The 25,825-nt window shown below is 41.9% G+C and overlaps 1 protein-coding gene across 1 annotated transcript in view; it reads left to right on the top strand.

Moving 5' to 3' along the window:
* The window catches only part of LOC136626333 (ovostatin-like), a 63,012-nt gene that overhangs the window by 5,392 nt on the left and 31,795 nt on the right, over positions 1-25,825 (top strand). The window contains exons 2-18 of the mRNA XM_066601306.1: positions 1,207-1,384; positions 4,782-4,938; positions 5,414-5,466; positions 6,939-6,959; positions 7,432-7,609; positions 10,196-10,280; positions 11,320-11,446; positions 14,536-14,650; positions 14,855-14,970; positions 16,493-16,651; positions 17,855-18,085; positions 19,024-19,081; positions 19,563-19,705; positions 20,805-20,954; positions 21,915-22,085; positions 24,083-24,221; positions 24,309-24,426. Coding sequence (XP_066457403.1) covers positions 1,207-1,384; positions 4,782-4,938; positions 5,414-5,466; positions 6,939-6,959; positions 7,432-7,609; positions 10,196-10,280; positions 11,320-11,446; positions 14,536-14,650; positions 14,855-14,970; positions 16,493-16,651; positions 17,855-18,085; positions 19,024-19,081; positions 19,563-19,705; positions 20,805-20,954; positions 21,915-22,085; positions 24,083-24,221; positions 24,309-24,426 — 2,199 coding nt within the window. The remainder of the gene's footprint in view (positions 1-1,206; positions 1,385-4,781; positions 4,939-5,413; positions 5,467-6,938; positions 6,960-7,431; positions 7,610-10,195; positions 10,281-11,319; positions 11,447-14,535; positions 14,651-14,854; positions 14,971-16,492; positions 16,652-17,854; positions 18,086-19,023; positions 19,082-19,562; positions 19,706-20,804; positions 20,955-21,914; positions 22,086-24,082; positions 24,222-24,308; positions 24,427-25,825) is intronic.

Below are 25,825 nucleotides of genomic sequence, written 5' to 3'. Positions count from 1 at the left end.
TCCAGGAGCAGGGCTGGATTAAGGTTGGTGGAGACCCCACATCTCATCTCTGGACCTAGGACCTCAACAAACATCTTATTGCAGCCACATATTGTATTGTATAGTCTATAAAAGGCATAGAGACAGTTAAACTAGTAATTTGCTTAAAAGAGGCTTAGCCTCATAACAAATGTTACAAAGCTTCCCCCCTTTGCAAATTGCAAAACAGGCCTTCACTGCTCATTGTAGGTTTCCAGATCATAAGTACCTACTTAATAGGTCAATGAATTTAATAGATAGATATGAAAGGGACGAAAAGGTTCTGGAGGGCCCTTTTGTTGCACTCTCCATCTATACAAAACATGTACACATCCATATCTACTTAAATCATAATCAATGTTAATATTGTTTTACACAGAGAACATATCATCAATAAGATCTAATGATTATTTTGAATTTTCCCATAAAAATAGGCCCTAGTGACAAGTGATTGGCTCAAAAGTCACCTCCTAATAGGGCTGTCTTCTGGTGGACCTATGGAGCCCATTATGTTGTCAGATGCCAAGCCTACTGAATATGCCAGTACCCTTGTGGGCCGCTGCCACCCTATTTTCTTACCCCTCTACTCTGACCTTCCTTCCTTATCCTGAACTTTAGTAAAAAAAAAAAAGTAGGACAAGGCTAAACTTTAGGACCTAAATAAACTGTTATAATTTAAAGAAATCAGAGTAGTCATATTAAACGGTCGCTCTGCAGGTATGTCGGGCTTTCTTCAACCCGCTTGCAGTTTTGCTGCTCACCACCATACTCCCCTTACCACTTCTAGTGCCGCTTTGTGTTCTTATTGCTGCTCCGTGCATTGGACGACCTCTCGCCCTGATTGCTTGTATTTCTGAAGGTGTTTAGCCCAACCCCATTGCTTTGTTCCATTTCTTCTGCTTTCTTAGAGTATCTTTTTGGATGTTGATTAATAATCTTGACCCTTTGGCTATATTAGTGACCTTCTTTCTTATCGGTTTACTTCTACCACTGCCAATATGGCCTCATCTCTGACTTTTGGCTGAGCAACCACCACAACCTCTTTTCAGCTGGGTGTTGTAGCATATTCTCCACTTGGCAGTGGCTATCATGAGGACTGCAATATTTTCTATGGAAGGGGAACCTACCCACAATAGGCCTATAACTTCTTCAACTCCAACCCACTTTCTATGTTTTGTTTCTCTGTAGACGATGTGCCTTCTCCTTCCCCGCAATGCTGAAGAGCGGGGAGATGGCCAAAGCATGCGTAAACACCAGAGGCCAAACTGCCCAGGTTGATATGATCCTTGAGGTCAGCGGTGTGAATTACACAGTTTTTAGCGGGCAGCTTCCAGCTGACGACATCTTCATGTGTCCTGAATTCCAGGTGAGTCTTGTGTCTAGATTTTTAGCAAACTAGGAATACGATAGAATGCAGTGTTTCTCTTGAAAGAGTTTTATGCAATATCATATAATACGATTTTTAAGGGTTAGGTAGTTGAAAGCACCAATAAACCAAAGAATTATGTGATCTGGGACTTCATTTGAGAGGCTGTTAAACCATGAGCAATCACTTCCCATTGAAATGACTAATCACCTTTCTGATATAATTATTTGAAATGATGGGGGTGGTTGTTGAGGAAAGAATTGAGGGCCCCAGTGCAAAAACATTGTGTGAACCCCTTTTCTCCCCGCATATTTACAATTTACATTTTCTCATATTTAAAATGTATAATGGCGGTAAAAAAAAAAGTTTTGCTCTTATTTCTGTACCCGCCAGAGTGGGTTCAATTACAAGCTGAAGTGACACAATAAATAGTGAACCCATCATGATGCTTCAAAGGCTTATTCTAAAAATAAATGATATCTTCTGAGATAATGAAGGTATCCCAACAGTCTGCAATAAGTACAGCTCTTAACCCTCGTTATCCAGGAAAGTCTCTTATTAAGTTTACAAAAACCATCCGGGAAATCGGAAGCACTTCAACATAAAAAGTCTACAAATACACAGAGCAGACAGGAGTCCGTGTGTCGTCCACTTACTCTAGCAGTGTCTTTATGTTGCGCTAGGCAAATGTGGACCTGCGAATGCCCACTCACTTGGCGACTGAACAGAGTCCTTACAACAAGTGCCAAGCATTGAGGCTATGATACATGTGCTTGTGATGGCAGCGGCAGGGCACGCGGGTAGTCACAGGTGTCTGGTGCTTAAATTCCGTTGATACCAACAGTTTGAGGATACCTCTGAAGTTGAAAATCTTCTTCTTTAGCTTTGTCTTACAGGCTATAGACAAAATAGCTATAGGCTATTCCTAAGGTGACCAGATTTTTCCAGGGTTAAAGCGGGACAAAGAGCTGTGGTCATGGCCGGGGCTTATCACGATGTATGATTTTACCTCCTTCGTTATATAAAAATTACAGGGCCGATTCGAAAAAGGCAAGAAGCCAATTCCGCAGCATTTCCACGTCCCAAAAACTGTCAAAATATGTACCGTTGCTGCAGATTTTGACTGGAAATCAGCTGCGTATCCACAGCTGATTTCATACTATGCGGCGCTCCCCTCAGCTCCTCCAAAGGCTTCCCGCTGTCGCACTCCCCAGCTTCTGGTCTCCAGCGGCCTGTAGTGGCCTCATCTGACCAGCATCACCTGACCAGCTGTCAGTGTAAACATCCGGCTGCAGCGCTGTAGAGTGATAACTGTCTGGGGAGCTGCGGCACCCTGGCCGGTAATCACGTTGCCTATTTTTGGCTTTAGGACGCAACGATTTTTGGCGGATTTTCATCTCCATTTTTCAAAAGCCATAACTTCTTTGACTTTTCCGTGGACGCGGCCGTATAAGGGCTTGTTTTTTGCGTGGCGAGCTGTAGTTTTTATCGGTGCCATTTTTGGGTACATAGACTATATTGTAAAACTTTTATTATTTTTTTTATAATAACAGGGAGAGAAAACGCATCAATTCTGCCAAAGATTTTTTGTTTTTGTGGGGGGGGGGGGGGTTGTACAGCGTTGATCATGCAGCATAAATGACACGATCCATTTTTTTCTGCGGGTCAGTACGGTTACCATGATACCAAAATTCTTATATTTTTTTTAGGTTTTTCCACATTTCTGCAATAAAAACCCTTTTTTTGTAAATCATTTTTTTCCCCTAAATCGCTGCATTGAAAGTCCTGTAACTTTTTTATTTTTCTATGTACGGAGCTCTGTGAGGGCTTATGTTTTGCGAGACGAGCTGTAGTTTTTAGCGGTACCATTTTGGGGTACATACGGCTTTTTTGATCACTTTTATTGCGCTTTTTGGGAGGCAAAAGGCTAAAATTACCATTTTGCCTCAGTTTTTGTAGCGTTTTTTTTTTACGCTTTTTGCTGTGCAGAATAAAAAGCATGTGCAGCTTATCGTACACGTTGTAACGGACGCGATGATATCAAATATGTGGGATTTTAATTTTTTGTTACCTTTTTTATGGTAATATGAGAAAAAGCACCTAGAAAGGGTTTTTTTACTTTGTTTTTTGCATTTTTCTTTTTTGTACATTTTTATTATTTATTTATTTTTTTTACACTGTGTCCCTCTGGGGGACTTACAGCACAGCACTGATGATCGCTGTGATAAGGCATGGCAGGACTACTGTCTCGTAATGCCTTATCGCTTATACAGTGATCATAGGCTTTCGCAATACAGGACGCCAGTATCTGGCATCCTGCTGCCATGGCAACTAGCCGGACTCTCTGTGATTATATCGCGGCAGGGAAGGAGTTAACAGCGGAGGGCGCATCTCCGATCACTGACAGCCGACTCCCGCTGCCGGATAGCGTGACATCTCTTATGATCTCGTGCTATCCCCAGGACGTAAGTTTACACCCTGTTGCGGGAAGTACCCCGCTGCCAGGACGTAAACTTATGCCCTGGAGCGGGAAGGGGTTAATGGTGACCAGACGTCCCAAAAGTGGGACACATGGCTGTCCTGCTGGGGTCCTAGGGGAAAGTGGGACACAGGGTCCAAAAGCTGGACTGTCTCGCCTAAATCGGGATGTCTGGTTACCTTACCATGCCACAAGACCTGTTACAGCACCCAGCTGGCAGCCACATTCTCATTGCACCAATGTCTGGTATAAACCACACCACACCTAGTGCAGTGCACCTATGTATGGCGTCTGCAAGTCCTGGTAAGCTCAAGGACTTGCGATAGCGTCCCCTCCACCTTGTGACCCACTGCAGCCAATTACAGCCCAGACCAATACACTATATCTGTGGATATTTAAAACAGTTACATTACAAGACCACCAGTGCAACAAATAGCAGAAATACAATTGCAAAGAACATAACATGCATTGTACATAACAGTGTGATAAATACTGTGAGCCCGTTACTTATGACATAAACTCGGCATGCCCCTTAGACAATGAACAGCAGAGGCGACATTCATCCGACGGAGGATAGGTCATCAATAGTTTACAACTAGACAACCCCTTTAATGATGAAATCCCTGGTGGTCAAGGGAAGTGAAAGAAGTTACCGGTGAAGGCATCACTTGCCTGTAGTGAAGACTGCAGGACTCCTTCCTCTATCTATGTACCCAGAGTGGACCCCTTCCTCTGGACCCCTGTACAGCTGTAGAGGCTGCATAGGTTATACATTTGCTCCTGGTTTAAAAGAAATATCCCAAATGTTTTTTTGTTTTTTTTTGAGAAACCCTTTAAATCTCATTCACTGTAAATACCGTAAAACAAATGCATCATGCAGGCATCTGAAAAGTAAAGATGAATTCTTCATCTCTCCAGGTCCCACTTGTATCTGTGGCAGCCCCAGTCTTTCTTACCGTCAGTGCGATTGCTCCTGGTTATGACTACCAAGAAACCCAGCCTGTGGTGATGGCTCCAACAGGCAAAATTACTTTAATACAGTTGGAGAAGTCCATTTACAAGCCCGGAGAAACAGGTACAGTTACATCTTACTGGACCAATCTACATTTGTGACTGATGGGAATGGAGTTTAGCGGTTCACTATGACACAGAATGAACCTGTTGGTATTTTTCTATTATGTTCTAATGGATATTATTGCTAGAGCGACAGTAGAACGTTCAGCCATATTGGTTGTCTGTTTTAAATCCGTTTTCCCATAAATGGTCACTTTAAAATTAATTGACAACGGTGAGCTAAATTATACTTAGACAGAGAGGATTGTTGGCGCCCTCTCTGGCACCAAGAGCAGCGGCCCTTCCTACTAGTTACACCCCTGGGTTCTGTAAGAGGGTTGTAGCGCTGTATGACTATCCAGATTTGCCACTCCGAGGACTTTGACAGAACACAAAAAAGTTCTTGTATTTTTGGGGTAGAATTTAGACAAGAAAATTCAACATTTCGTTCAGAATTCGTTTCCTTATGACTGATTGTTTATCCATTTATTTTGCAGTGCGACTTAATTTAATTTCAATTGATAATAATTTATATCCAGCGGATGAATTGGTGAGTATACGCTACAAGTCTGGGCTAAGAACTGGGTTGGGTTTTAAAAATACAAAGGATATTTTCTTGCCGAAACTCAAGGGGTTTAATACTGTGGGCAACCCTTCTACAAAGATTAGTCCTTCAAACCTAGAAACAAATATATTTTTGAAAGTCAGTTTCCCCCAAAGACACTTAAAATAGTAGGTATTCGGGTCAAAGATAACTTCAAATTTAGGGGGTTGGTTAGGGAAAACAGTCACAATGGCTCTTTGACTACCTAGACTTCACAAGCATAGTATTATAGTAGTTATATTTTTTTCTATAAATGGCAGTATTATAGTAGTTATATTCTTGCACATAGAGGGCAGTATTATAGTAGTTATATTCTTGTACATAGGGAGCAGTATTATAGTAGTTATATTCTTGTACATAGGGGGCAGTATTATAGTAGTTATATTCTTGTAGATAGGGGGCAGTATTATAGTAGTTATATTCTTGTACATAGGAGCAGTATTATAGTAGCTATATTCTTGTACATAGGAGGCAGTATTATAGTAGTTATATTCTTGTACAGAGGGGGCAGTATTATAGTAGTTATATTCTTGCACATAGAGGGCAGTATTATAGTAGTTATAATCTTGTACATAGGTGGCAGTATTATAGTAGTATAGTAGTTATATTCTTGTACATAGGGGGCAGTCTTATAGTAGTTATAATCTTGTACATAGGAGCAGTATTATAGTAGTTATATTCTTGTACATAGGGGGCAGTATTATAGTAGTTATATTCTTGTAGATAGGGGCAGTATTATAGTAGTTATATTCTTGTAGATAGGGGGCAGTATTATAGTAGTTATATTCTTGTAGATAGGGGGCAGTATTATAGTAGTTATATTCTTGTACATAGAAGCAGTATTATAGTAGCTATATTCTTGTACATAGGGGGCAGTATTATAGTAGTTATATTCTTGTACATAGGGGGCAGTATTATAGTAGTTATATTCTTGTAGATAGGGGGCAGTATTATAGTAGTTATATTCTTGTACATAGGGGGCAGTATTATAGTAGTTATATTCTTGTACATAGGGGACAGTATTATAGTAGTTATATTCTTGTACATAGTGGCAGTATTATAGTAGTTATATTCTTGTAGATAGGGGGCAGTATTATAGTAGTTATATTCTTGTACATAGTGGCAGTATTATAGTAGTTATATTCTTGTAGATAGGGGGCAGTATTATAGTAGTTATATTCCTGTACATAGGAGCAGTATTATAGTAGTTATAATCTTGTACATAGGGAGCAGTATTATAGTAGTTATATTCTTGTACATAGGGAGCAGTATTATAGTAGTTATATTCTTGTACATAGGAGGCAGTATTATAGTAGTTATATTCTTGTACATAGGGGCAGTATTATAGTAGTTATATTCTTGTACATAGGGGCAGTTTTACAGAAGTTTTTAATTTTTTCCTTTGTTCTTATTTTTAGTTTCCACTTATCTTCGTAACGGTAAGAAAATGGAGTGGTCGTTAAGCATATAGTAATATGTATATGCATGCTTTCTGTATGTTTTATTATTGCATGTACTGTATTATCTGTAAGTGTTTTCAGAATTACTTGACTAAAATCTTTTGAATATGTTCTATACCTACTGAATTATGTAGGTAAACTAACTGGAAACGCCTGTTTCAAGATATGTACAATGTGCAAAACAGAAAGATAAATAAAGTCTACTCTGAGATATTGTCAATGAAGGTTCATGGATTGTTTATAGAAGTGGGGCACGTACACACATAAAAAAAATTCACAGACCTTCACTTTTACATGTGCTCACATTATATGCATAAATTATATCACAAAGTAGAAATAGTCAATGCCGCCATATAGTACATCTAAGTAATGAACGTCCATTAGGCGCCTGCCACATCTGTTGTTCTGTTGTAATATCTGCACAAATTTTTCTTCCACGCATTGTATACAGGATCCCTCTGGAAACCGTCTCTATCAGTGGACGAACCAGCAGACAATTAACAGCATGCTTCGCATAGAATTTGTTTTACTTTCTGATCCAGAGCTTGGACCGTATGAGATACATGTTCAAAAAGGGGGAAAAGGGTCCAGTTCCCAAATTTCAAAATCATTCGTAGTTGACGAGTATGGTATGTACTGATTTATTATAGTCATGTCATTGGTGCAATTTTAAAAACAGTAGTTGACCTGCTTATTATTGACCTTAAATCTTCCTGTCTGAACTCTCCGTATTGATAGAATGCTTGTTCATAGAATATCTTATTAGGGAATGTGGCACCTTAAGGGCGGTTTCAGACGGCCGTATGCGGAACTACGCCCGCCGGTACGGATGATAGTTGCGCCTGAACGAGGTTTTCTTTTCCCTCGACGGCCAATCAAAGTTCGTGCCATAGCACAGGAGTTTTAAAAAAAAATACCGAAAGAAAGGTCCTACCCAATCTTTCCCGCACATACCATGTTTCCCTGAAAATAAGCCCTACCCTGATTCTTCCAAGATTTTCGGGGAGGCTTGAAATATAAGCCCTATCTCAAAAATAATCCCTAGCTGCATTACATTAATAAAAAAGCAATACATTATCTAGCAGGCTCAGTCTGGGTCCCTTCTGCTGATCTCCAGAGCTCCAGTGTACTTACTGCAATCCTCGGACACCCACAGAAAATCACTTGGGGGTTATGGGGGTTCAGCAGCTGGGCACAAAGTCAGATTCCAGTGTGGGATCCCACATCCAGAATCCGACCCAGTTGTAAGCAGCTAGCCTAAGTGTGAGGGCTCAGTCACACGGGCGCCGATCTGCCTGTGTTTCTGTACGATTCTGACCGCTGCACTGCAGGTGCGGACGACTCTCCGCACCGGCCGGTGAAAGACCACATGGCCAGCAATGAAGCCGGTCATGCAGAGAGTCGTCTGCACGCAGTGCGGCCTTTTCATCGTGCAGGAACACGGGCACCGATCCGCCCTGAGACTGCATGCTGAGGGAGGGGAGTGGGATCTTAAAGATAGAGATGTCCAATTGGCTTAGCATACACAGACAAAGATAGAGCGGGTCCTATGTTTTCTCGGACAAATCAAATAAAATCAAAGGCTTCGTTTCGTCGTGTTGTATAGATGAGATTTTCATGTACGGAATACGTCTATCTGTTTAAGCCCTAACAGCTGGGGAGCTTCTCCCTGCCAGCTTACAAAACAACAGTTTTAAGCAACGGTACTCACAAATCACAACTATTAGCTCACACGGACCAGCTTTACTGTACTCCCCAGGCGGAGTATGTGCTGCTCACCTTTAAATATCCCCCTCTAGATTAATTATCCAACAGTCGTCCTTGCCCTTCATCAGCCCTCTAGTAGCCACTTCTGGCATTGTATTACATCACGTCAGGAAGAACCCACTAATTAAGCACATTAAGACAAAATACATACAGACAGAGAGAAGGGAAAGGATTCAAAGTTTGGAGTTTAGAGACCTGATCTAGCTACACTACATACAATGTCTAAAGCCACCTAAGAAGAGAGTGGAGAGTTTGTAAAATAGGTACAGCTTAAGGCCGCCTGCACACGAGCGTTCCGGATTCCGCTAGCAGATTTTCACGCGCGTATGGTACCTAAATGTGCTTGCGGATAGGTGCGGATGCGTGAAAAATCACGCGCGGATATACGCGGATGTGTTGCGGAAAAAACGCGCAGAAAAACCAGCAGCCGCCCCTTATTGTAAACCCAACCCCTAGAGAACTGCCCATTCCTTGGAAAACAGCTTAAAAACCAACACCCAGACTCCGTTTTGTCCCTCTTGCTTGTGCGAGCACCGTTAAATTATTCTGGCAACATGCTTTCACCCGGTGAGTAGATGTCTTTGTGGGCATGGTTGATCCATGTAACTTTTTTCTGGCGCTTCTCCAGCGTGACTTTATTTCAGTCACTGCAAAAAAATTCACAAGAGGAATTCATTACTACAGATTTTGCATTCTTACATCCTGCATTGGCAAGAAATACTACCTATCTCCCTCTACAAATTTGCCTGTGAAGCTCTGCTGTGTGTTGGGACGCCTCCTACCATGCCTACTTCCTGTAGTCATAGCAACCAGTGACTCCATCCGCAGCTGCACTGCGGATGTACTGCGTGAAAAAACGCACCCATTCACTTGTATTGGAGGCTTCATGCGCAGAATCAGACCCAAATTAGAACAGGTCGCAGATTTTTTCACGCGCGTGAAAAAACGCGATACAAATCTGTCCGTCTGGGGACAACTGCGGATCCTCATAGGAGTATATTGGCTGCGGTCTGGGGCAGATAATGTGCCTAAAATAACGCGCTGGAAATTCCGTTCGTGTGCAGGCACCCTAAAAGGGTATTGTCATATTAGACATCTGTGACATACCCACAAGATATGCCATAAATGTGTGATAGATTAGGGTCCCAGAGGTGGTATTTGCACCTATCAGGACATCGGGGGTCTAGTGACCTGCAGTCGATGGTTCACTGGCAATGCATTCTCCATGCACTTCAAAGACAAGGTAGACATATTTGACCTTAACCATTTCCATTTCAGTCTATAGGTGCTACAGAAGGAGCAGAGCAAGCAACGCTTAGTTTTTTCGGAACATTCTAATTTATATACTTTGTTCCCTTTGTAATTATTGGCTTTAAATCATGCGAAAAGATCCAATAGGTGATTATTATAAAATTATCATTGCATTTGTCCAACCTCTTGCCTTTCAGTTTTGCCCAACATGCAATTAGAGATATTGGCTGCTAATGCTGTGACCATCCTGGACAAGACCTTACCATACAAAGTCATAACCTCGTAAGTGCTTATAAAGCAGGCATGCTCTCTGTACAGAGCCTTATAATGCTATGTAATTCTCTTGCCAAGGTTTCAGACTATTGTATCTCATGAGGGGTCCGTCCACAGGGTTTTCCTTAAGATGTTAATCATGTAAATAATCAGTCTGGATACACTTACGTTCTGCTGGGCAAGTAGTTGGGTAACTCCCCACATGTGCCATTCATTACCTCCTACATATGATGGGGCCCATAACAGAATCTCCATCTGAATTTGTTTGGAAAATGGAGTTTTTCCTGAACGCTTGACAACTTCTGACACTCAACCAAGGACATAGTCATAGAGGTAAAAGCAGTTGTGGTCACACCTGGGTCCTCGTGTCTGAGGGTGCCACAAAGGGCCCTACATCACATAATTTGTTTTGCACATGGAAAGCCAGCATGGAAACCATAGATTGCTATTTGCAACCCTATGTGTAGCTGCCCAGAGTCTCTATATGTAAAAGTAGGATTTGTTGGAGAACTAAGAGGAACTTTACAAAGGTCATTCCTATGTTACACAGCAAGGGGCCCATTTACTGTTCCATTTCTGCCCAGGGTCCTCTTCTGTCTACGTCCGCTACTGTTCTAACCTATTGGAAACATTGTCGATACATCGAACCTTACTATCCTGATAAGTTCTATTATCGAATACATTCTGGGTTGAATATGGAGAAGAGCAGGTTTAATAGTTAAAATTGAAATGTGGCCATTCTCCGGTCATGCACTGGACAAGCACTTGTTCATTCCTTCTTTGAAGTGCAACAATGCTAGTGCTTACTATAGGTCTGCAACCCTATTGATGAGGTCAACCTGAACTGAGGTCATCAATGATACTCAATGACTTGTACATCCAAGCCTATGAGTGTGCAGCCCCAAAAAGATGGTAGACAATGTTTTAAGCATGATGTCTTTTGCCCAAGATGAAACTTTACAGCCATGATATGAAGGTCATTATCTCATATTTGCATCATACATGTGGTGTTCTAGCTAGTGAAAAAACTTTCCCTCTTCTGTCCTAGGTACACCTATGGCCAGGGAGTGCTAGGGAAGGTGTCAGGAAGAGCATGCAGAGCGCCAGTCAATTATTACATAGGAAATGCCTGCAACAGGAATCCAGATGGTCTCTGCATTCCAATCACTGGAACAGTAAGTCTCTCTTATACCTACTGAGGTCTTATGGACATGCATTGCTCATCATTTATGGAGTAAAAACATAAAAGGCAAACATTTGGGGAAGGGTCCACCTCTATATAAAAGTATTTCATACTAACGTAACTGATGTAAAGCTTTAAATTTCCAAATATGACCATGGGACCTCTTATACCCCACTGCTATGGCTGTCACTAGATGAACTTTTTGTACTATTGACCATAGAATAGAATACCTAAAAGTCTGTCTTTGATATACACTCAGTTCAGTGCTGAGTGTTATGCGCAGAGCTAACCTCCGTAGTGTATGACATGGGATCAATCAACCTTCACTTCTGCATGTGGAACAACAGGCCCTGACAACTGGATGTCTAGAGCTTGCATCCCCAATCAGACATGGTGACTAAACCTGAGAAAAGACATCTGATGCAGATGATACAGTTGCCTTCCTTAGTTCATTAAAGGGGTTGTGCCAACATACACAACCCCTTTCAGAATGCGGGGCATGAAGCAATCAGATGATTTTGCCAGGGAAAGCCAAGGCCAGAGAGAAAAACAGCCTTAAAGAAGTTGTCTGGTTATTGGGCAACCCTGCTTTAACCCCTTGAGTGGCATGCCCGGAAATTTTCCGGGACGAGCTCCACTGCTCATAGCAACATAGCCCGGAAGATTTCCGGGCTATGTATCACTATGGGAGCTGCAGAGCACAATGCCACAAGCTGTGACATTGTGCTCTGCCTGCACAGACCCACAGAGAACAAAGCAAGGGCTTTGAAAAACCAGCAGAAGATATTGCCGATCTGCCGGCAATCTCCTGCACTGGTTTGTTTACAGGTTGCCATAGAGACCATCGGCTTGTCAGAAGCAAGCCGATAGTCTCTGTGGCAGGGAGAGCTGGTTGTTAGCTGTCAGAGGACAGCTAGTTCTAGCTCTTACAGCAGAGATCAGAGAAAACCTCCGATCTCTGCTGTGTTAACCCCTTACATGCTGCAGTCTATGTGACTGCAGCATGTAAAGGGCTGTCACTGAAGCATGTAAAGGGCTGTCACCATCGGACCCCTGGAATGTGATCAGGGGTCCTGATGGGTCCCTGTGGAAGTCCCCTAAAGGGACCAAAAAAAAATTTAAAAAAAAAAAAAAGGAAAGAAATTATAAAAAAATAATAAAAACACTTGTCTCCCTTTACTTTGTAAAAAATCAAAAATACAATCACACATGTGGTATCCATGCGTCGTAATGACCCAGAGAAGGAAGTTAATACATTATTTAACCCCTTAATGACATGGCCCCTTTTTTTCTTTTTTCCCCATTTCTTTTTTTCCTCCCCCCTGTTCAAAAAATCATAACTTGTCCCACAAAAAACAAGCCCTTATATGGCCATGTCAATGGAAAAATGAAAAGTTATGGCTCTTGAGATGCAACTGCAAAATTAGTTGAAATTCAATGATTAGACCATTTTAAAAAACCTGCCCTGGTGGGCACGACAGGGTGCTAGGAAACCCGCCACTCAAGGGGTTAATAGGGCTGGCTGCATTAATATAATAAGCTAAGATATAATTAGCCCTCCACATCAACCGGGATGCGGCGCTGCTGTGGTCCCGCTGATTATTGTGACAGATGATGTCACAGGAAATACGGTGACCGCTGCAGTCTTTGAGAGGCTGCAGTGTCACCACTCAGTCTCCTGGCATCGGTGCTCACATCTGCAGCACTGTGATGGCAGCAGTCACATGACTTCTTCTGACATCATCTGTCACAACAATCACTGGAACCACAGCGGGGCTGTAACGCTGGATCTCGGCAGCCACAGAGGGGTAAATGTAACTGTTTATTATATTAATGCAGCCAGCCCTACTAAGTGAGATTGCCCAGTAATCGGACAAACCCTTTAAGGTGCATTTACATGAGCAGCTTACAGGCAAAGAACATTCTTACTGTATATTACTGGCCTCTCTAGCATGTCCCATACAGCAGTACTGGCTCTAGCCAGCAGATGGCGCCATTGTATAATGGCAGAAAGAGAAAGCTCCCTAGGGAACCATGAATCCAAAATTGGATTGCAAAGGGTTAAATGACCCTTACTTAGCACACTGTTGTCTCTGCTCTGTATGGAAGTGTTATCAGGGTGGTGCTAATTAGGTACTGCATTGTAGCACTTCTTGAGCTGCCAATAGAAGGTAATGCACAGAGCAGAGCAGTCTAAGGCCAGACATGTTTGAGTATGTGGGTGACCATGAGTTTGAGACCTCATTCACACGAGCATCGCAAATCTACACCAGCCGCATCGCGGCTAAAAATTGCAACTGTGAAGAATTTCCGCAATTGAGTCCTGAGATTAATTAGTGTTTTCTCATCCATTCACACGGGCATACACAGAAATCCTCAGAATGACTTCTAATGCTTAAATAGAGCCACCGGTAAACTCACTTCATGGGAGTCTATGGGAGCTTCTAGTGATTTTCGTCAAAAGATAGTGCAGCGTCCCACAGGGTGACACTGGACACAGGGCGTACGTTGAAGACCGGGGAGGGTAAGATGCTGGCTTGTCACGGTGGCACTTACCATGCTCCCTCCTGTAGACGGGTTCCGTGGACATAAATTGATAGATTTGCAGGCAATCTCCAGGCTTTTGCAAACCCTTAACCCATCATACGCTGCAGCTGTGCAATACACATAGCAGAATGACAAGACAGTTTTGCACAGAGCATCAACATAAGACAGACATGTATGACATTATGGAGGGGGCCAGGAAAGCATGTACTGGGCCACTGTAATAGGTCAAGCCCTATCTTTTGAAGCAGCGTGAAAAATCGCTGATTTGACGTTTTAACAGTGTAAATTTTCCCCACGCCACAAAATCGTGCATGTAAATGAATAGATTGGAATCCAATGCTTCACACGGTCGGGACTTTTGGTTGACATTTCATCGCAGCTAAATAGACACGTAAAATCGCCCCTTTGTGTACTCCTAGTAGTTTTAGGTCCTTACACTATAAACCCTCCTGCAGGTAAAGAATGAAGTGTGTCGAAATATGGAATATATCTCAGTACAATATGTAGCACTCATGTAGTTATTTTGCCCTGCAGTTGGATGCCAACGGTACATTCAGTGGAGAACTTGACATGACTAACTTCCAATTTGATCGGTCAGGATACAGAATGGCACTTACCTTATACGCCACTGTGACGGAACAGGGTACAGGTAAGTGATTCCTCTTGTTGAATGCCCCGATCCATATTTCTGAGATCTTTTATTCCATAAGTGTGGGAAACCAGGATGTTAATGTCTTATAGGATACATCTGCTAGTCCTTATTTGTATTTCTAGCCTGTCTATGGAAGCTCTGACCTGTATAGGGTAACAGTGACCGGACTTATTAAGGTTATGTTCTGGTTTCTCTTCAAAGGAATCCAAGTGGCTGAGTCAAAGACTATCAGCATCACTAACCAGTTGGGCCAGGTGTATTTCAACCGTGAGAACATGGAGCCGTATTACAAGAAACAACTTCCTTATTTTATTCAGGTGAGACGGTTCTAAGATTTAAAAAATCTTGAAAATTATAGGAGCATGGCTGTAAATATTTAGGAACACGATCGGCGCAGAGCCTGCCTGGAACTCTATAGGGAGGTATTAGCTCGGGATCGCCTTTGCTGGGGTCAAAGGACACATCTTCTCCAAAATCACAGAATCGTCAGCCTGTTGTAAATTTAAAACTGAAACTCAGTGAGCTTTATGAGCACTAGCAGCTAAAATAAATCTAAACAGAGCAGGAACAAAAGAAATACCCTTGCCTGTCCGGCACTCACTAAGGGTGCTTTTACATGGGCCGATCTGTTGGACAACAGATGTCTGATAGGGGATCCCAGGAATAATCACTTCTGGCCTTATACATAGGAATGAGCATCCTTGACTGAATGGAGGTGGAGCGGGCCGGGATTAAATGAATGACTGCCTGTTTACAGGGAACAATACGTCATTCTATTTTCTGCATGTAGAAACTGAACGACAAACGAGAAGTGAACAACTTTTTGTTCGTTGTTCAATTGATGCATACATCTATATTAAACGATAATCGTTCAGATTATCGCTGGATCACAGGAATCCGATCGATAATCATGTAAGAGCACCCCAACACAAAGGCAAGGGCGGCTTCAGACGAGCATATGCACAGATACGTCCGTGCCAGCATAATAGTTTGGTTATTTTTGTGATTCCCCTACTTGTGTGTTATACCCTTCCCTTGGAATAGAATGGCAATTAAATGTCAAATTAGGGCAAGCTGTCTTCTTTTATCTCTGTTGTACGCAGGGTATCTCCCTCCCTTTTCCTTTTTTTGAGCTGCCATAGAAGTCTATGGGAGCTTGCTGTCTAACACAGACAAAGATAGAGCTGATCCTATGTTTTCTCGGACGAATCGAATAAAATCAAAGGCTTCGTTTCGTCGTGTTGTACGGATGAGATTTTCACGTACGGAATACGTCTATCTGTTTAAGCCCTAACAGCTGGGGAGCTTCTCCCTGCCAGCTTACAAAACAACAGTTTTAAGCAGGGGTACTCACAAATCCCAACTATTGGCTCACACGGACCAGCTTTTCTGTACTCCCCAGGCGGAGTGTGGACTGCTCACCTTTAAATATGCCCCCACTAGATTAATTACCCAACAGGCGTCCTTGCCCTTCATCAGCCCTCTAGTAGCCACTTCTGGCATTGTATTACTATAAGGGGTACAGCTGTAAATCTATAAGGGCATAGCTAGAACTTTATAACAGCTGGAAATCTACAGAAGAAAGCATAGTTTAAAATCTATAGGGGCGTACATGGGGATCTATAGAAATATAGCTAAGCATTTATAGGAGTATTGATTAATAGCGCTGTCGTATCATCCCACCATAATTGCTGACACTTCCACAACTACCCAAACGTATGCAGACATCACCTACCAGTCTGTGAAAATGTTATTTTGTACTGTATTTATTGTCTTTTTCAGCATTTATTAAACTGATTTTCTATGTTTACAACATTCACTGGATGTGTAATTTTGCAGGCCACTGCCGTAGATGGTCTTCAAAAGCCAATCAGTGGACAGATAATAGAACTGCAAGTTAATGGGGTCACTGTGAAGAATCTGACCACCGATGTCAATGGCAAGGTCCAGGACTACATAGATACGAGTGTACTGGAGCAATCAGTGGTCAATATCCAGGTGAGTCGATCAGACATAACATTGGATCTTCATGCAGGCTTGAGCAATGTTGCTGCTCACCTGGAAAAAGCTTTTTGTTAATGTCAGAGACATCACTTGAATTTCTTGTGCTCCGATGCAAGATTTGTAAAATAATCTCCACCTTTCAGTGTTTTTTAATGGGGCAAAGGGACCTTTTGGGCAGCCTCATAAACAGCACTTGGGTGCAACTCCACCCTTTATAGCTATACACCTAATATGGGGTAGTTTTAGGACGGCGGGTTTGAATAGCCTATCATTTATTTTGAATAATGGGGTTGTCCAGGAAGGCAAAATCCTTAACTGTACGGCGGTATTGAAACATCCACCATCCCAGTTTCGGCACTCTCTGTGGGCATCACATCATTGCAAGGGGCTGTCTGTACAATTCATTTTAACAACCAGGCCAGTCCACTTCTCGGTCTCCACATTGATCCTAACAGAAATGGGGGTTGACTTGATTATTAAGCTAAGCGCAACAACCTACCTCCTACAGTAATGTGACGGGTACAGAGTTCATACCACATGACCCTGTGCCGGAATCGGACGGGAAGTAGAGATAGCAACACCTCGGGTCCGGGCAAGGATTTCACCTTTTTGGACAATTTTGTTTAAAGAGCTTATCTAATAGATGTGTGTGGATGAGATATGTGATAAAAGCTCAGCTCCAATCATTTCAATTGAGCTGAGCTGCAATACCACACATAACCTATGGATAGTTGTGGCACTGTTTCTGGGGGGAAAAAAGCAGCTACATTTCTCTAATCCTGAAAAACCCCTTTAAAAAAAGACAAGTACGAAGTATTGTGAATTTACATAAATGGGTTCATTTTATAAAATATTAATTGTAGCATGCAGATCACTTCATATGTTCCCTGAAGAGGCTACTATTCACCCTGATAGCCTAGACATCTGGAGTTTACACTGTCAATTCCACCTTTCACAGGATGCAGCTACATACTTTATTGGCATTGTAGAATTGCATTATTTGAGCACTATATGTCACACCATAATGGTAGAGTCAGTGGAAGGTACTGTATGGGTGCCAACCAGCCTGTCGCCAGCCCTGCATGGTAACATAAGACTAAGCCTCATAATACAGATTAACAATACTTTTACTTCTGGTGAAGCTCAAACTTTTTGTGGCTTTCAAGTGACCTTAAATCACCTCTCTCTACTTCCCAGGTCATTTACAAGAATTCTGAACAATGTTATGATTCCACCTATGTGGTGCCCACTTATTCCAATGACTACTTCTCCATCACACGCTTCTATTCTCGGTCTGGGAGCTTCTTGCAGATAGAAGGACCTAAAGAGGAGCTTCAATGCGGACAAACCTATATTCTAACAGTCAAGTACACATTTAGCCAATTAGGCCTTACAGATGGTGAAACCCAAGTATCTTTAAACTACATGGTGAGTCTTAGTAGTTAAGAGACCAGATAGTAAAAATCATGTTGATTACAATAACTCCAGCCACTGAGGACATTGCAAAGAACACAGGCTAAAGGCCCTTTTACATGGAACGATAATCGCTCAAAAAATCATTCAAAAGAGCGAAAGGGAACGATCATCGTTCAGTTGAAGCGCAGCCAATGATATGATAAATCGTTCACCTTTCGTTTGTTATTCATTTTAGGCATAAAGATCATCGTTGGCTCATTCACTAATCGTTCAGCTTAACCCTTTCCAATCCAATTTGTATCCTGGTTTTCCCAGGGGGCTTACTCTTTTTCTGCCATTATTCAACTGCGCTATCTGCTGGCTAAAGCCAGTACTGCATGAGGTGACACGTTTGATAGGCTCCGACAGCTGAGAGGCTGGCAATATACAGTAAGAGAATCCCGATGGATGTCTTCCAACATCAGAGCTGTACAGCCTTAAATCATAATGCCTTTAGAGGTCAGACAGTGGATTGGAAAGGGTTAAATACTGATCATTCAGTCGTCAGTCACTTATACAGCGAATGTGAACGACTGAACAATTGCTCGTTTGAACGAGCCAATAATGTAAGCTACCGAACAAATTCAACATTGCAGGTCAACCTCCGCACAGATATCTGCCTTTATTTGGAGTCTCTTGCAAAAGGGCGCTGAAAATCTGAAGAAAATGGTCTAAATTAGCCTCTTTGGTTCTCTAGAAACTTTGGTCAAAAGATTTAATCTTATAAAAGGAAAAAATTCTGATAGGGTTAATAAAGGAACTTCCAAGAATAGAGCAGGAAGTCTGTGAGTAAATGTACATTTACCTACACATCTATCAATGTTGGACTTGATGCTCAGGAGCGATGTCATGTTTTCTAAGGACTTTAATTATTCTTGTTAATTTTGCTACTTTCCCTCCTTTTATTATAGACAATGTCAAGGTTAAAGATTGTAAACTTTGGTACATTGTCAGCAGATCTGACCAACTGTGAGTAGGACTATTTTCTGGTTGATTTAAAGAAATGTAATATGTTACTGGAAGGATTCGAAAAGGCTCCTATCTATCTATCTATCTATCTATCTATCTATCTATCTATCTATCTATCTATCTATCTATCTATCTCATATCTATCTATTATCTATCTATCTATCTATCTATCTATTTCATATCTATTTGAGTATGATTATTTTCTGGTTGAATTAAAGAAATGTAATATGTTACTGGAGGGATTCAAAGAGGCTCCTATCTATCTATCTATCTCATATCTATCTATCTATTTCATATCTATCTATTTCATATCTATATCTCATATCTATCGCATATCTATCTATCTATCTATCTCATATCTATCTATCTATCATCTATCTCATATCTATCTATTTCATATCTATTTATTTATCTATCAATCTCATATCTATCATATCTATCTATTTCATATCTATTTATTTATCTATCTCCTATATTCCAGCTACACAAGGAGAGCTTCCCTTGTCTCTAGAGATAACCCCAGAGCATGCTCCAGTTACTGATGTTATTGTCTACGCTCTATTGGACGAAGAGGTTGTGGCACACACCATTCAGCTCAATATCGAGAAATGCTTCAGAAACCAGGTAAAAAAAAAAAATATATGAATCCTTCTGTGATGAAATTTTTTTTAACACTTTATATACCTATTTCGAATTACATTGGACACTTTCATAGAAGACAACCTTCTTTTTATGTTAGGCTGAAAGGAGACAATGTCCATCTAGTTCAGCCTGTTTCCACCCCATCTTGTTGATCCAGAGGAAGAAAAACAATGAGGCAGAAACCAATTTAGCCCATGTGGGGGGGAAGGGGGCGGGGAATTCCTTCCCGACTCCATAATGGCAGTCAAAATAATCCCTGGATCAACGTATTGAAAGTTCCCACCTGACTACAAGACCTGGATCAACAATGCCGCAGGTTATTTAATGTCTATATCCTGTAATAGTAACATATATTACTATTACAGGATATAGACATAATAGAGGGTAGTTGGGTGAAACACCTCTTCCTCTAGAAAATGTTAGCCCCCTTGTCCGTGGCTCTGACAACATTTTTCAGATGGCATCCCCAGCAGTACAGACTCACAAGCTGAATCCAACATTGCTTAGCCAGTGATCTTAACCCATCATCTCTCCATTCCTTTCACGTACTTTACAACTCAAACAAGCAAGTTTATGAACTTGGTAAACTTTGCTTTAGACCAGTATTTGTCCCATTGAAGACCCAATTAAAGTCCATGGTGTCTGTTCAACACCATTTGTTTCTGTCTTGTGCCTAAAAGGCTATTTGTTTTACTGCTCTCTCCTGCTCCTATGATGGAACAGGAAAACAGAAACCCTAAGGAAATGCAATTTTCTGTGTTAGAATTCCGCCCGCTGATTTTACTCACTGACCCTTTAATTTCCGTGTGTGGATCCGCGCCAGAAGTGGCATCAGAAAGACATGGATTTTAGAGGCAGACTTCATACAGAAAATTCTGCTGTGAATTCTATCTTAGGAACTTACCCTAACAGTGATGTGAATGAGCCCTTAGTCATAAGTTGGAAAACAAGTATGACAAAGGACTCCATCAACAGCTTGGAAATAATGCAGATGCAGCTGTCAGTGGAGCCTCTACAGTCCAGGTGATTGACTAAAAGTGCCAACCTTCTGAATTTTAGTATTCCTGTCATTTTTGTACAGGTCTCCATGGATTTCTCGGAAGAAAGGGCAACGCCCGGTTCTACTATTAACTTGAATATTGCATCATCACCGCGTTCCGTGTGTGGTGTGAGGATCTACGATTCAAGCCTTCTGCTTCTGCAACAGGACCAGCCTCTCACGCCTTCAATAGTAAGATCCTTTGTGGAAAATGTATAAAAACCATTTTAGAGGAAAAGCGGAAGAATTACTGATAGCAAGCAGTTAGAGCATGTTCACAGAACAGAATGCTTGTGAGAATTCCGTAGTGAAATTCTTGTTAGAATCTGCATATTTTTTCATGTTTTTCGAATGGTGATCCCCACTTTGGTTCATGTAATGTGATTTTCCCATGTGCGGATTTGAAATCCATCCTCATAGTTGCCTCCAGTCTTGTCTGAACAGAAACTACAATGGGTGGCCAACTATGGATTTACTTTATCGAATGAGGCTAAATATGTGGGCGATCGCCCACATTTCAAAATGCAAATTTGATTCAGAAATCCAAGGGTCAGCCTCCGATTTCTGAACATGCTATCCACACATTAAAGGATAAAATGGCTGTGGTCAAGAGAAGTCAGTGATTTCCATTATTTTTTTTTAAATGCTTAAAATGAGTGATATAAATGATGATTAAGCAGTACTGCAAAGGCGTAGAGCAAGTTCATTGCTAGTTTTTGGCGCTAGTGGCACGTGCCTTGGGTTTTCTGCTTGGTTCCTCAGGTCTTTTGGTGCCGGCGATCATTATATTCAACAGTATCTGCATCCTCTGGCTTTTCCCCATAGTGGCTCAGGTATCTTCAGAATCAAGCAAGACCCTTGGTTTGAGCCTTATTGTAGGATCAGCATGGGCACCCTTACAGGGAAGACTGCCAATCACTGATTAGAACCTTCCAAAATGGTTTAGATCAATAAATTACAAGTTATACTGAAACTTTTCTCACAATGCTATAGATCAGTTTTCTCGGCTCCTCCTGCCTTATAACATGCCTTCTGCAGATCGGACTGTATGAGCAATGTGATATGTTTCCTTCAAGTAGCCACTAATGCAGATAGTTACACCAAAGGTAATTGCCGGTTCATCACTAAATGATTTTTTAAAATCTTTTTTAGGTGTATTCATCTCTGCTATACAGTAGTCTGAATGGATATTCTGCTGCAGGATACAATGTAGATCCAGCTAGTCCTCCTTGTATTGATGCTAATAAACAAATCATGTTTCATGGCTTGTACTATTCACCTACAAGCTTCCCGAATGAAGGAGACTCCTATCAGGAGTTAAAAGTGAGTATGATAGATCTCCTGGACCGGCAAACATCCAAGCTATGAAATAAACAGGCTTCCTGATGGAAATCAGTATAAATGTAGAGGGATACAGCTATATACTGTTGCTATGTATGTTATTGCACAAAGGCGAAAAACAGATATAGCTGTCGCCAGCTCTTGACATTTGCTATACATGGTAGCATTGTGCCAGACTTGTGTTATGCCTGGAAAGTTATATATGACTTTGATTTATTACACGAAGATGTTGCATCAAAATAATGGTGCACGTTATTAATAAACTGGTGTATTTTAAGAGTTCTCTTAAGTCTGCAAAGTGTCTAAAAGCACATAATAAATTTGGTGCATGGCATGCCACTCTTAAACTTCATCCCAATCTGACTAGGAACACCCACAAAGCATATAAGCAACACCCATGCTTTTAAGCTCTGCCCCTCCATGACACATTCCTCAAGGTAACCCCACAAAAAAATTGGACACTTAGAAAGTATGCTCCAATGCCACTGAAAAGCTACACCAAAGAGTCTACAACTTTGCAGTTGTGGATGGTACCTTTCCACAGACATCAAGATTCCTCATAGAGAAGGTAGAGATAGTCTACCTCTGTCTTTAAATATATAGCAAGTGACAACAATAAATATATATTTAGTAGGACAGAGGTGAGGAATTTCAGGGAGTAAAAATTCGAACTCTTCCCTACTGAAATCAGTGTACTGGAGCCGTGGGGGGTCGGTAGATACTAGAGCAGTTGGGTCTTACTGCACTGTTGACAGGGACATTGCATTGCCCTCTATACTGCATGGCCTACATAAAACTCCCTTTGCCAGCATGGCAATCTCCTCAAGGAGAAACCTTATCCCCCCCAGGCCCATATTAAAGGACTCTAACCAAGCCAACCAGTACTGTGCTCTGCACAACACCCCAAAACAGCCTGTATCTAGGTGGTGTCTTTTTCTTCTGGTTTGCTTTATATTCTTAACCATATTACAAGGTTCACTGAAAGGTTGAACATTGACTTTTAGGGAAGACATCTTCTAATAAGTGGTGCTGTAGAGGGTTTTTACATTCCTGTATTTGCAAACCTTTGTGCTTTCCAAATGAATCTGCTCAATCGAGTAGCTATAAGAGAATTTCTAAATTCAGCAGGGGTGGGCTTGAATTTTTAACCCCACCCTAATTCCCACCCCTGCTCTGCTAAATAATTATTCAATGGAGCAGAATTTAAAATAACTACAGCAGCTGCCAGAGGGATATGAGAAAGGGTAAGCACAGGACTGTTCATAGTAACAGTAGGAGATACGTCCAAGATGAATACAGCTTCAGTGATTGATCCCAGCTGGCCTGGCATAGGACAAGCTGGGCATGTCTCTGTAGGAGAAAAATGGGCATATGATCACTACATTTAGTGCCAGTCAAGAAAGAAAGGGTTCCCTGCTACTAAGCAGTAGCCAGCATGGAGCTCGGGCCCATAATTTTGCCCACACATAGTCAACTACTGTTAGAAATAATTTGGGACTCTTCTTCTTCCTGATTCTGTAATTCAGTTATTTTAATAACCGGATCAGCAGAGCCTGAGAAAATCGTCCAAATCCCATCCTTAGATTTCAGACCCAGTGCAATGTCAATGACCAGAGAAGGAGGAGTAAGTGAGTCTTCCTTCAGCTTTGTTATTTAAAAACTCTAGATGGGCTGGGAATAGCATAAAGAGATTTAAAGGCATTTTCTGGGAATATACATGGACGGCGTCTCTTTAGTACAGGCCACCAATGTATAATCAGAATGAAGAATGCAATACCAGATACAATAAAATAAAGGGGCCAAGAGGTTGGACCCCCACCAATTACACATTGGAGGCCTATTCTAAGCAGAGTCGATCGTATATTCCCAACAATATCCTGGGATTACAAGCCAGATGAGATCGCCCTCTTTGGTTGAATGCTTTTCTTGCCTGTTTCAATTTCCTGTATACCATGGTGATACCTATTTCTATCTCTCAGAGTGTTGGCATGCTTATGCTTACACATGCACCATCGAGTCAACCTACACTATGTGGGCAGCCTGCATTTATTGGACGACCACCTATTTTCAATGGTGATTTCCTAATGACGAATAGTGCAACCTTTGCCAGGGAGCCAGGTAATATAATCTCCACCATTTGATTGGCTCCATCAGAATCATCCATGATAAAAGTATTATAAATGACTTGTAAAATCTCTCGTTAAGGAGCAGTAGAAGACATGTCCTTTACCGACGGCGCTAACAATGGGGGATCTCCTGCTGCTATCCAAAGCGTGCGGACAAGATTTCCTGAGATGATGTTCTTTAATATAACGTATACCAAGTAAGAGCTTCTGAACTTATCGCAGCAACCATTACTTTAGGAAGTTAATCTTTGACACTTGTTTAAAGCTTTTCCATTATTAAAGAGGTTGTTCAGGTTTAGAAAGACATGGAGGCTTTTTTTCCAAGAATAGCACCGCGCCTCTGGACAGGTTGTTTGTGGTATTGCAGCTCAGCCTCATTTAGTTCAATCGAGCTGATCTGCAATACTAACTACAGCCCACAGACAGGTGTGGCGCATTTTCTGGAAGAAATCCGCGTTATTTTTCTAACCCTGGACAACACCTTTAAGAAGGTTGTACAAAAACACAACCCATGGTCATATGCCCCATTAAAGCGTATAAATGTTAGAGAGCTGGGTCCCCCACTCAGGACCCCCTTCTGGTGGACCATCTGTCATACTACTGAATTATTAATTAGAGGACAGCATTCATGTGAATGATCATCCTGCGATACTAAATTTCCCCTGCAGCAGAAAATGTGTAGCTGGTTACAGCTTCTCCAGACAAAAGTAGCTGATTGATGGAGGGTACGAGAGCAGGATGTGGGATGTCCAGCTGTTTGCCCTGGGCCATGCATTTTGCAAGGGGTTATGCAGCTCAGCACAAGCCCTGTAAGGGGGTTTCCTGCCTTTTTTTAACGGATGACCTATGCCCTGGATAGGTGATCAGTAGTTGATGGACGGAGGTCCGCCATTTAGGATCGCCATCCACCAGCTGATTGTCCAGTCCGCTGACCTGTGCAGCAGGCCAGATTTCATCAGTGGACAGCAAAGGAAGTGCATGCGCCAGCTTCACTCCCACTGTAATCAATAGGAGTGCCGCGCTGCTACTCCACTTCCGGTTTCTCTGCTGTTTAAGAATGGATGTGACGTCCTGACCAGGAAAGAAGCAGGAAGTGGAGTAGCAGCACGGCACTCCCGTTGATTTCAATGGGAGTGAGACCAGTTCCCCCACTTCCTGTGCTGACGGCTGATGACAGCGGTCTGGACGATCAGCTGACGGACAAGGAACCCGAGCAGCGGACCCCCGTCCATCAACTATTGATGACTTATCCAGAGGACAGGTCATCAGTTAAAAGAGTAAAGAAAAAAAACTTTAAGCAGTTGTCGGTGCATATTAGATTTAGCACAGCCAGAAATGCAAAGTCTAATCAGTGCTGGTGTCGTGTGTGTGTGTGGGGGTGGTGGGTTCCATTTGCACCCCTTTGCCCTTGAAAACATATTTATTTCTGTATGTCTCGAGCGTGGCAGTAATCCTTTTGGAAGATTCTAGTTCTAGTGGTCCCATCAGTCTTCCTATTCAGGTAACTTTTCCTATTCACTCAGAGAGAGATACTGCAGCTGCATCCCCCTCCTCCCCTTCTTCCCTCTACTTATCTTTAGTCCATTATTCTAGAAT

Source organism: Eleutherodactylus coqui, chromosome 4 (genome assembly GCF_035609145.1).
Source record: "Eleutherodactylus coqui strain aEleCoq1 chromosome 4, aEleCoq1.hap1, whole genome shotgun sequence".
Classification (NCBI taxonomy): domain Eukaryota; kingdom Metazoa; phylum Chordata; class Amphibia; order Anura; family Eleutherodactylidae; genus Eleutherodactylus; species Eleutherodactylus coqui.
The sequence above is the reverse complement of the archived record's forward strand: the minus strand, read 5'-3'. Positions and strand labels throughout refer to the sequence as shown.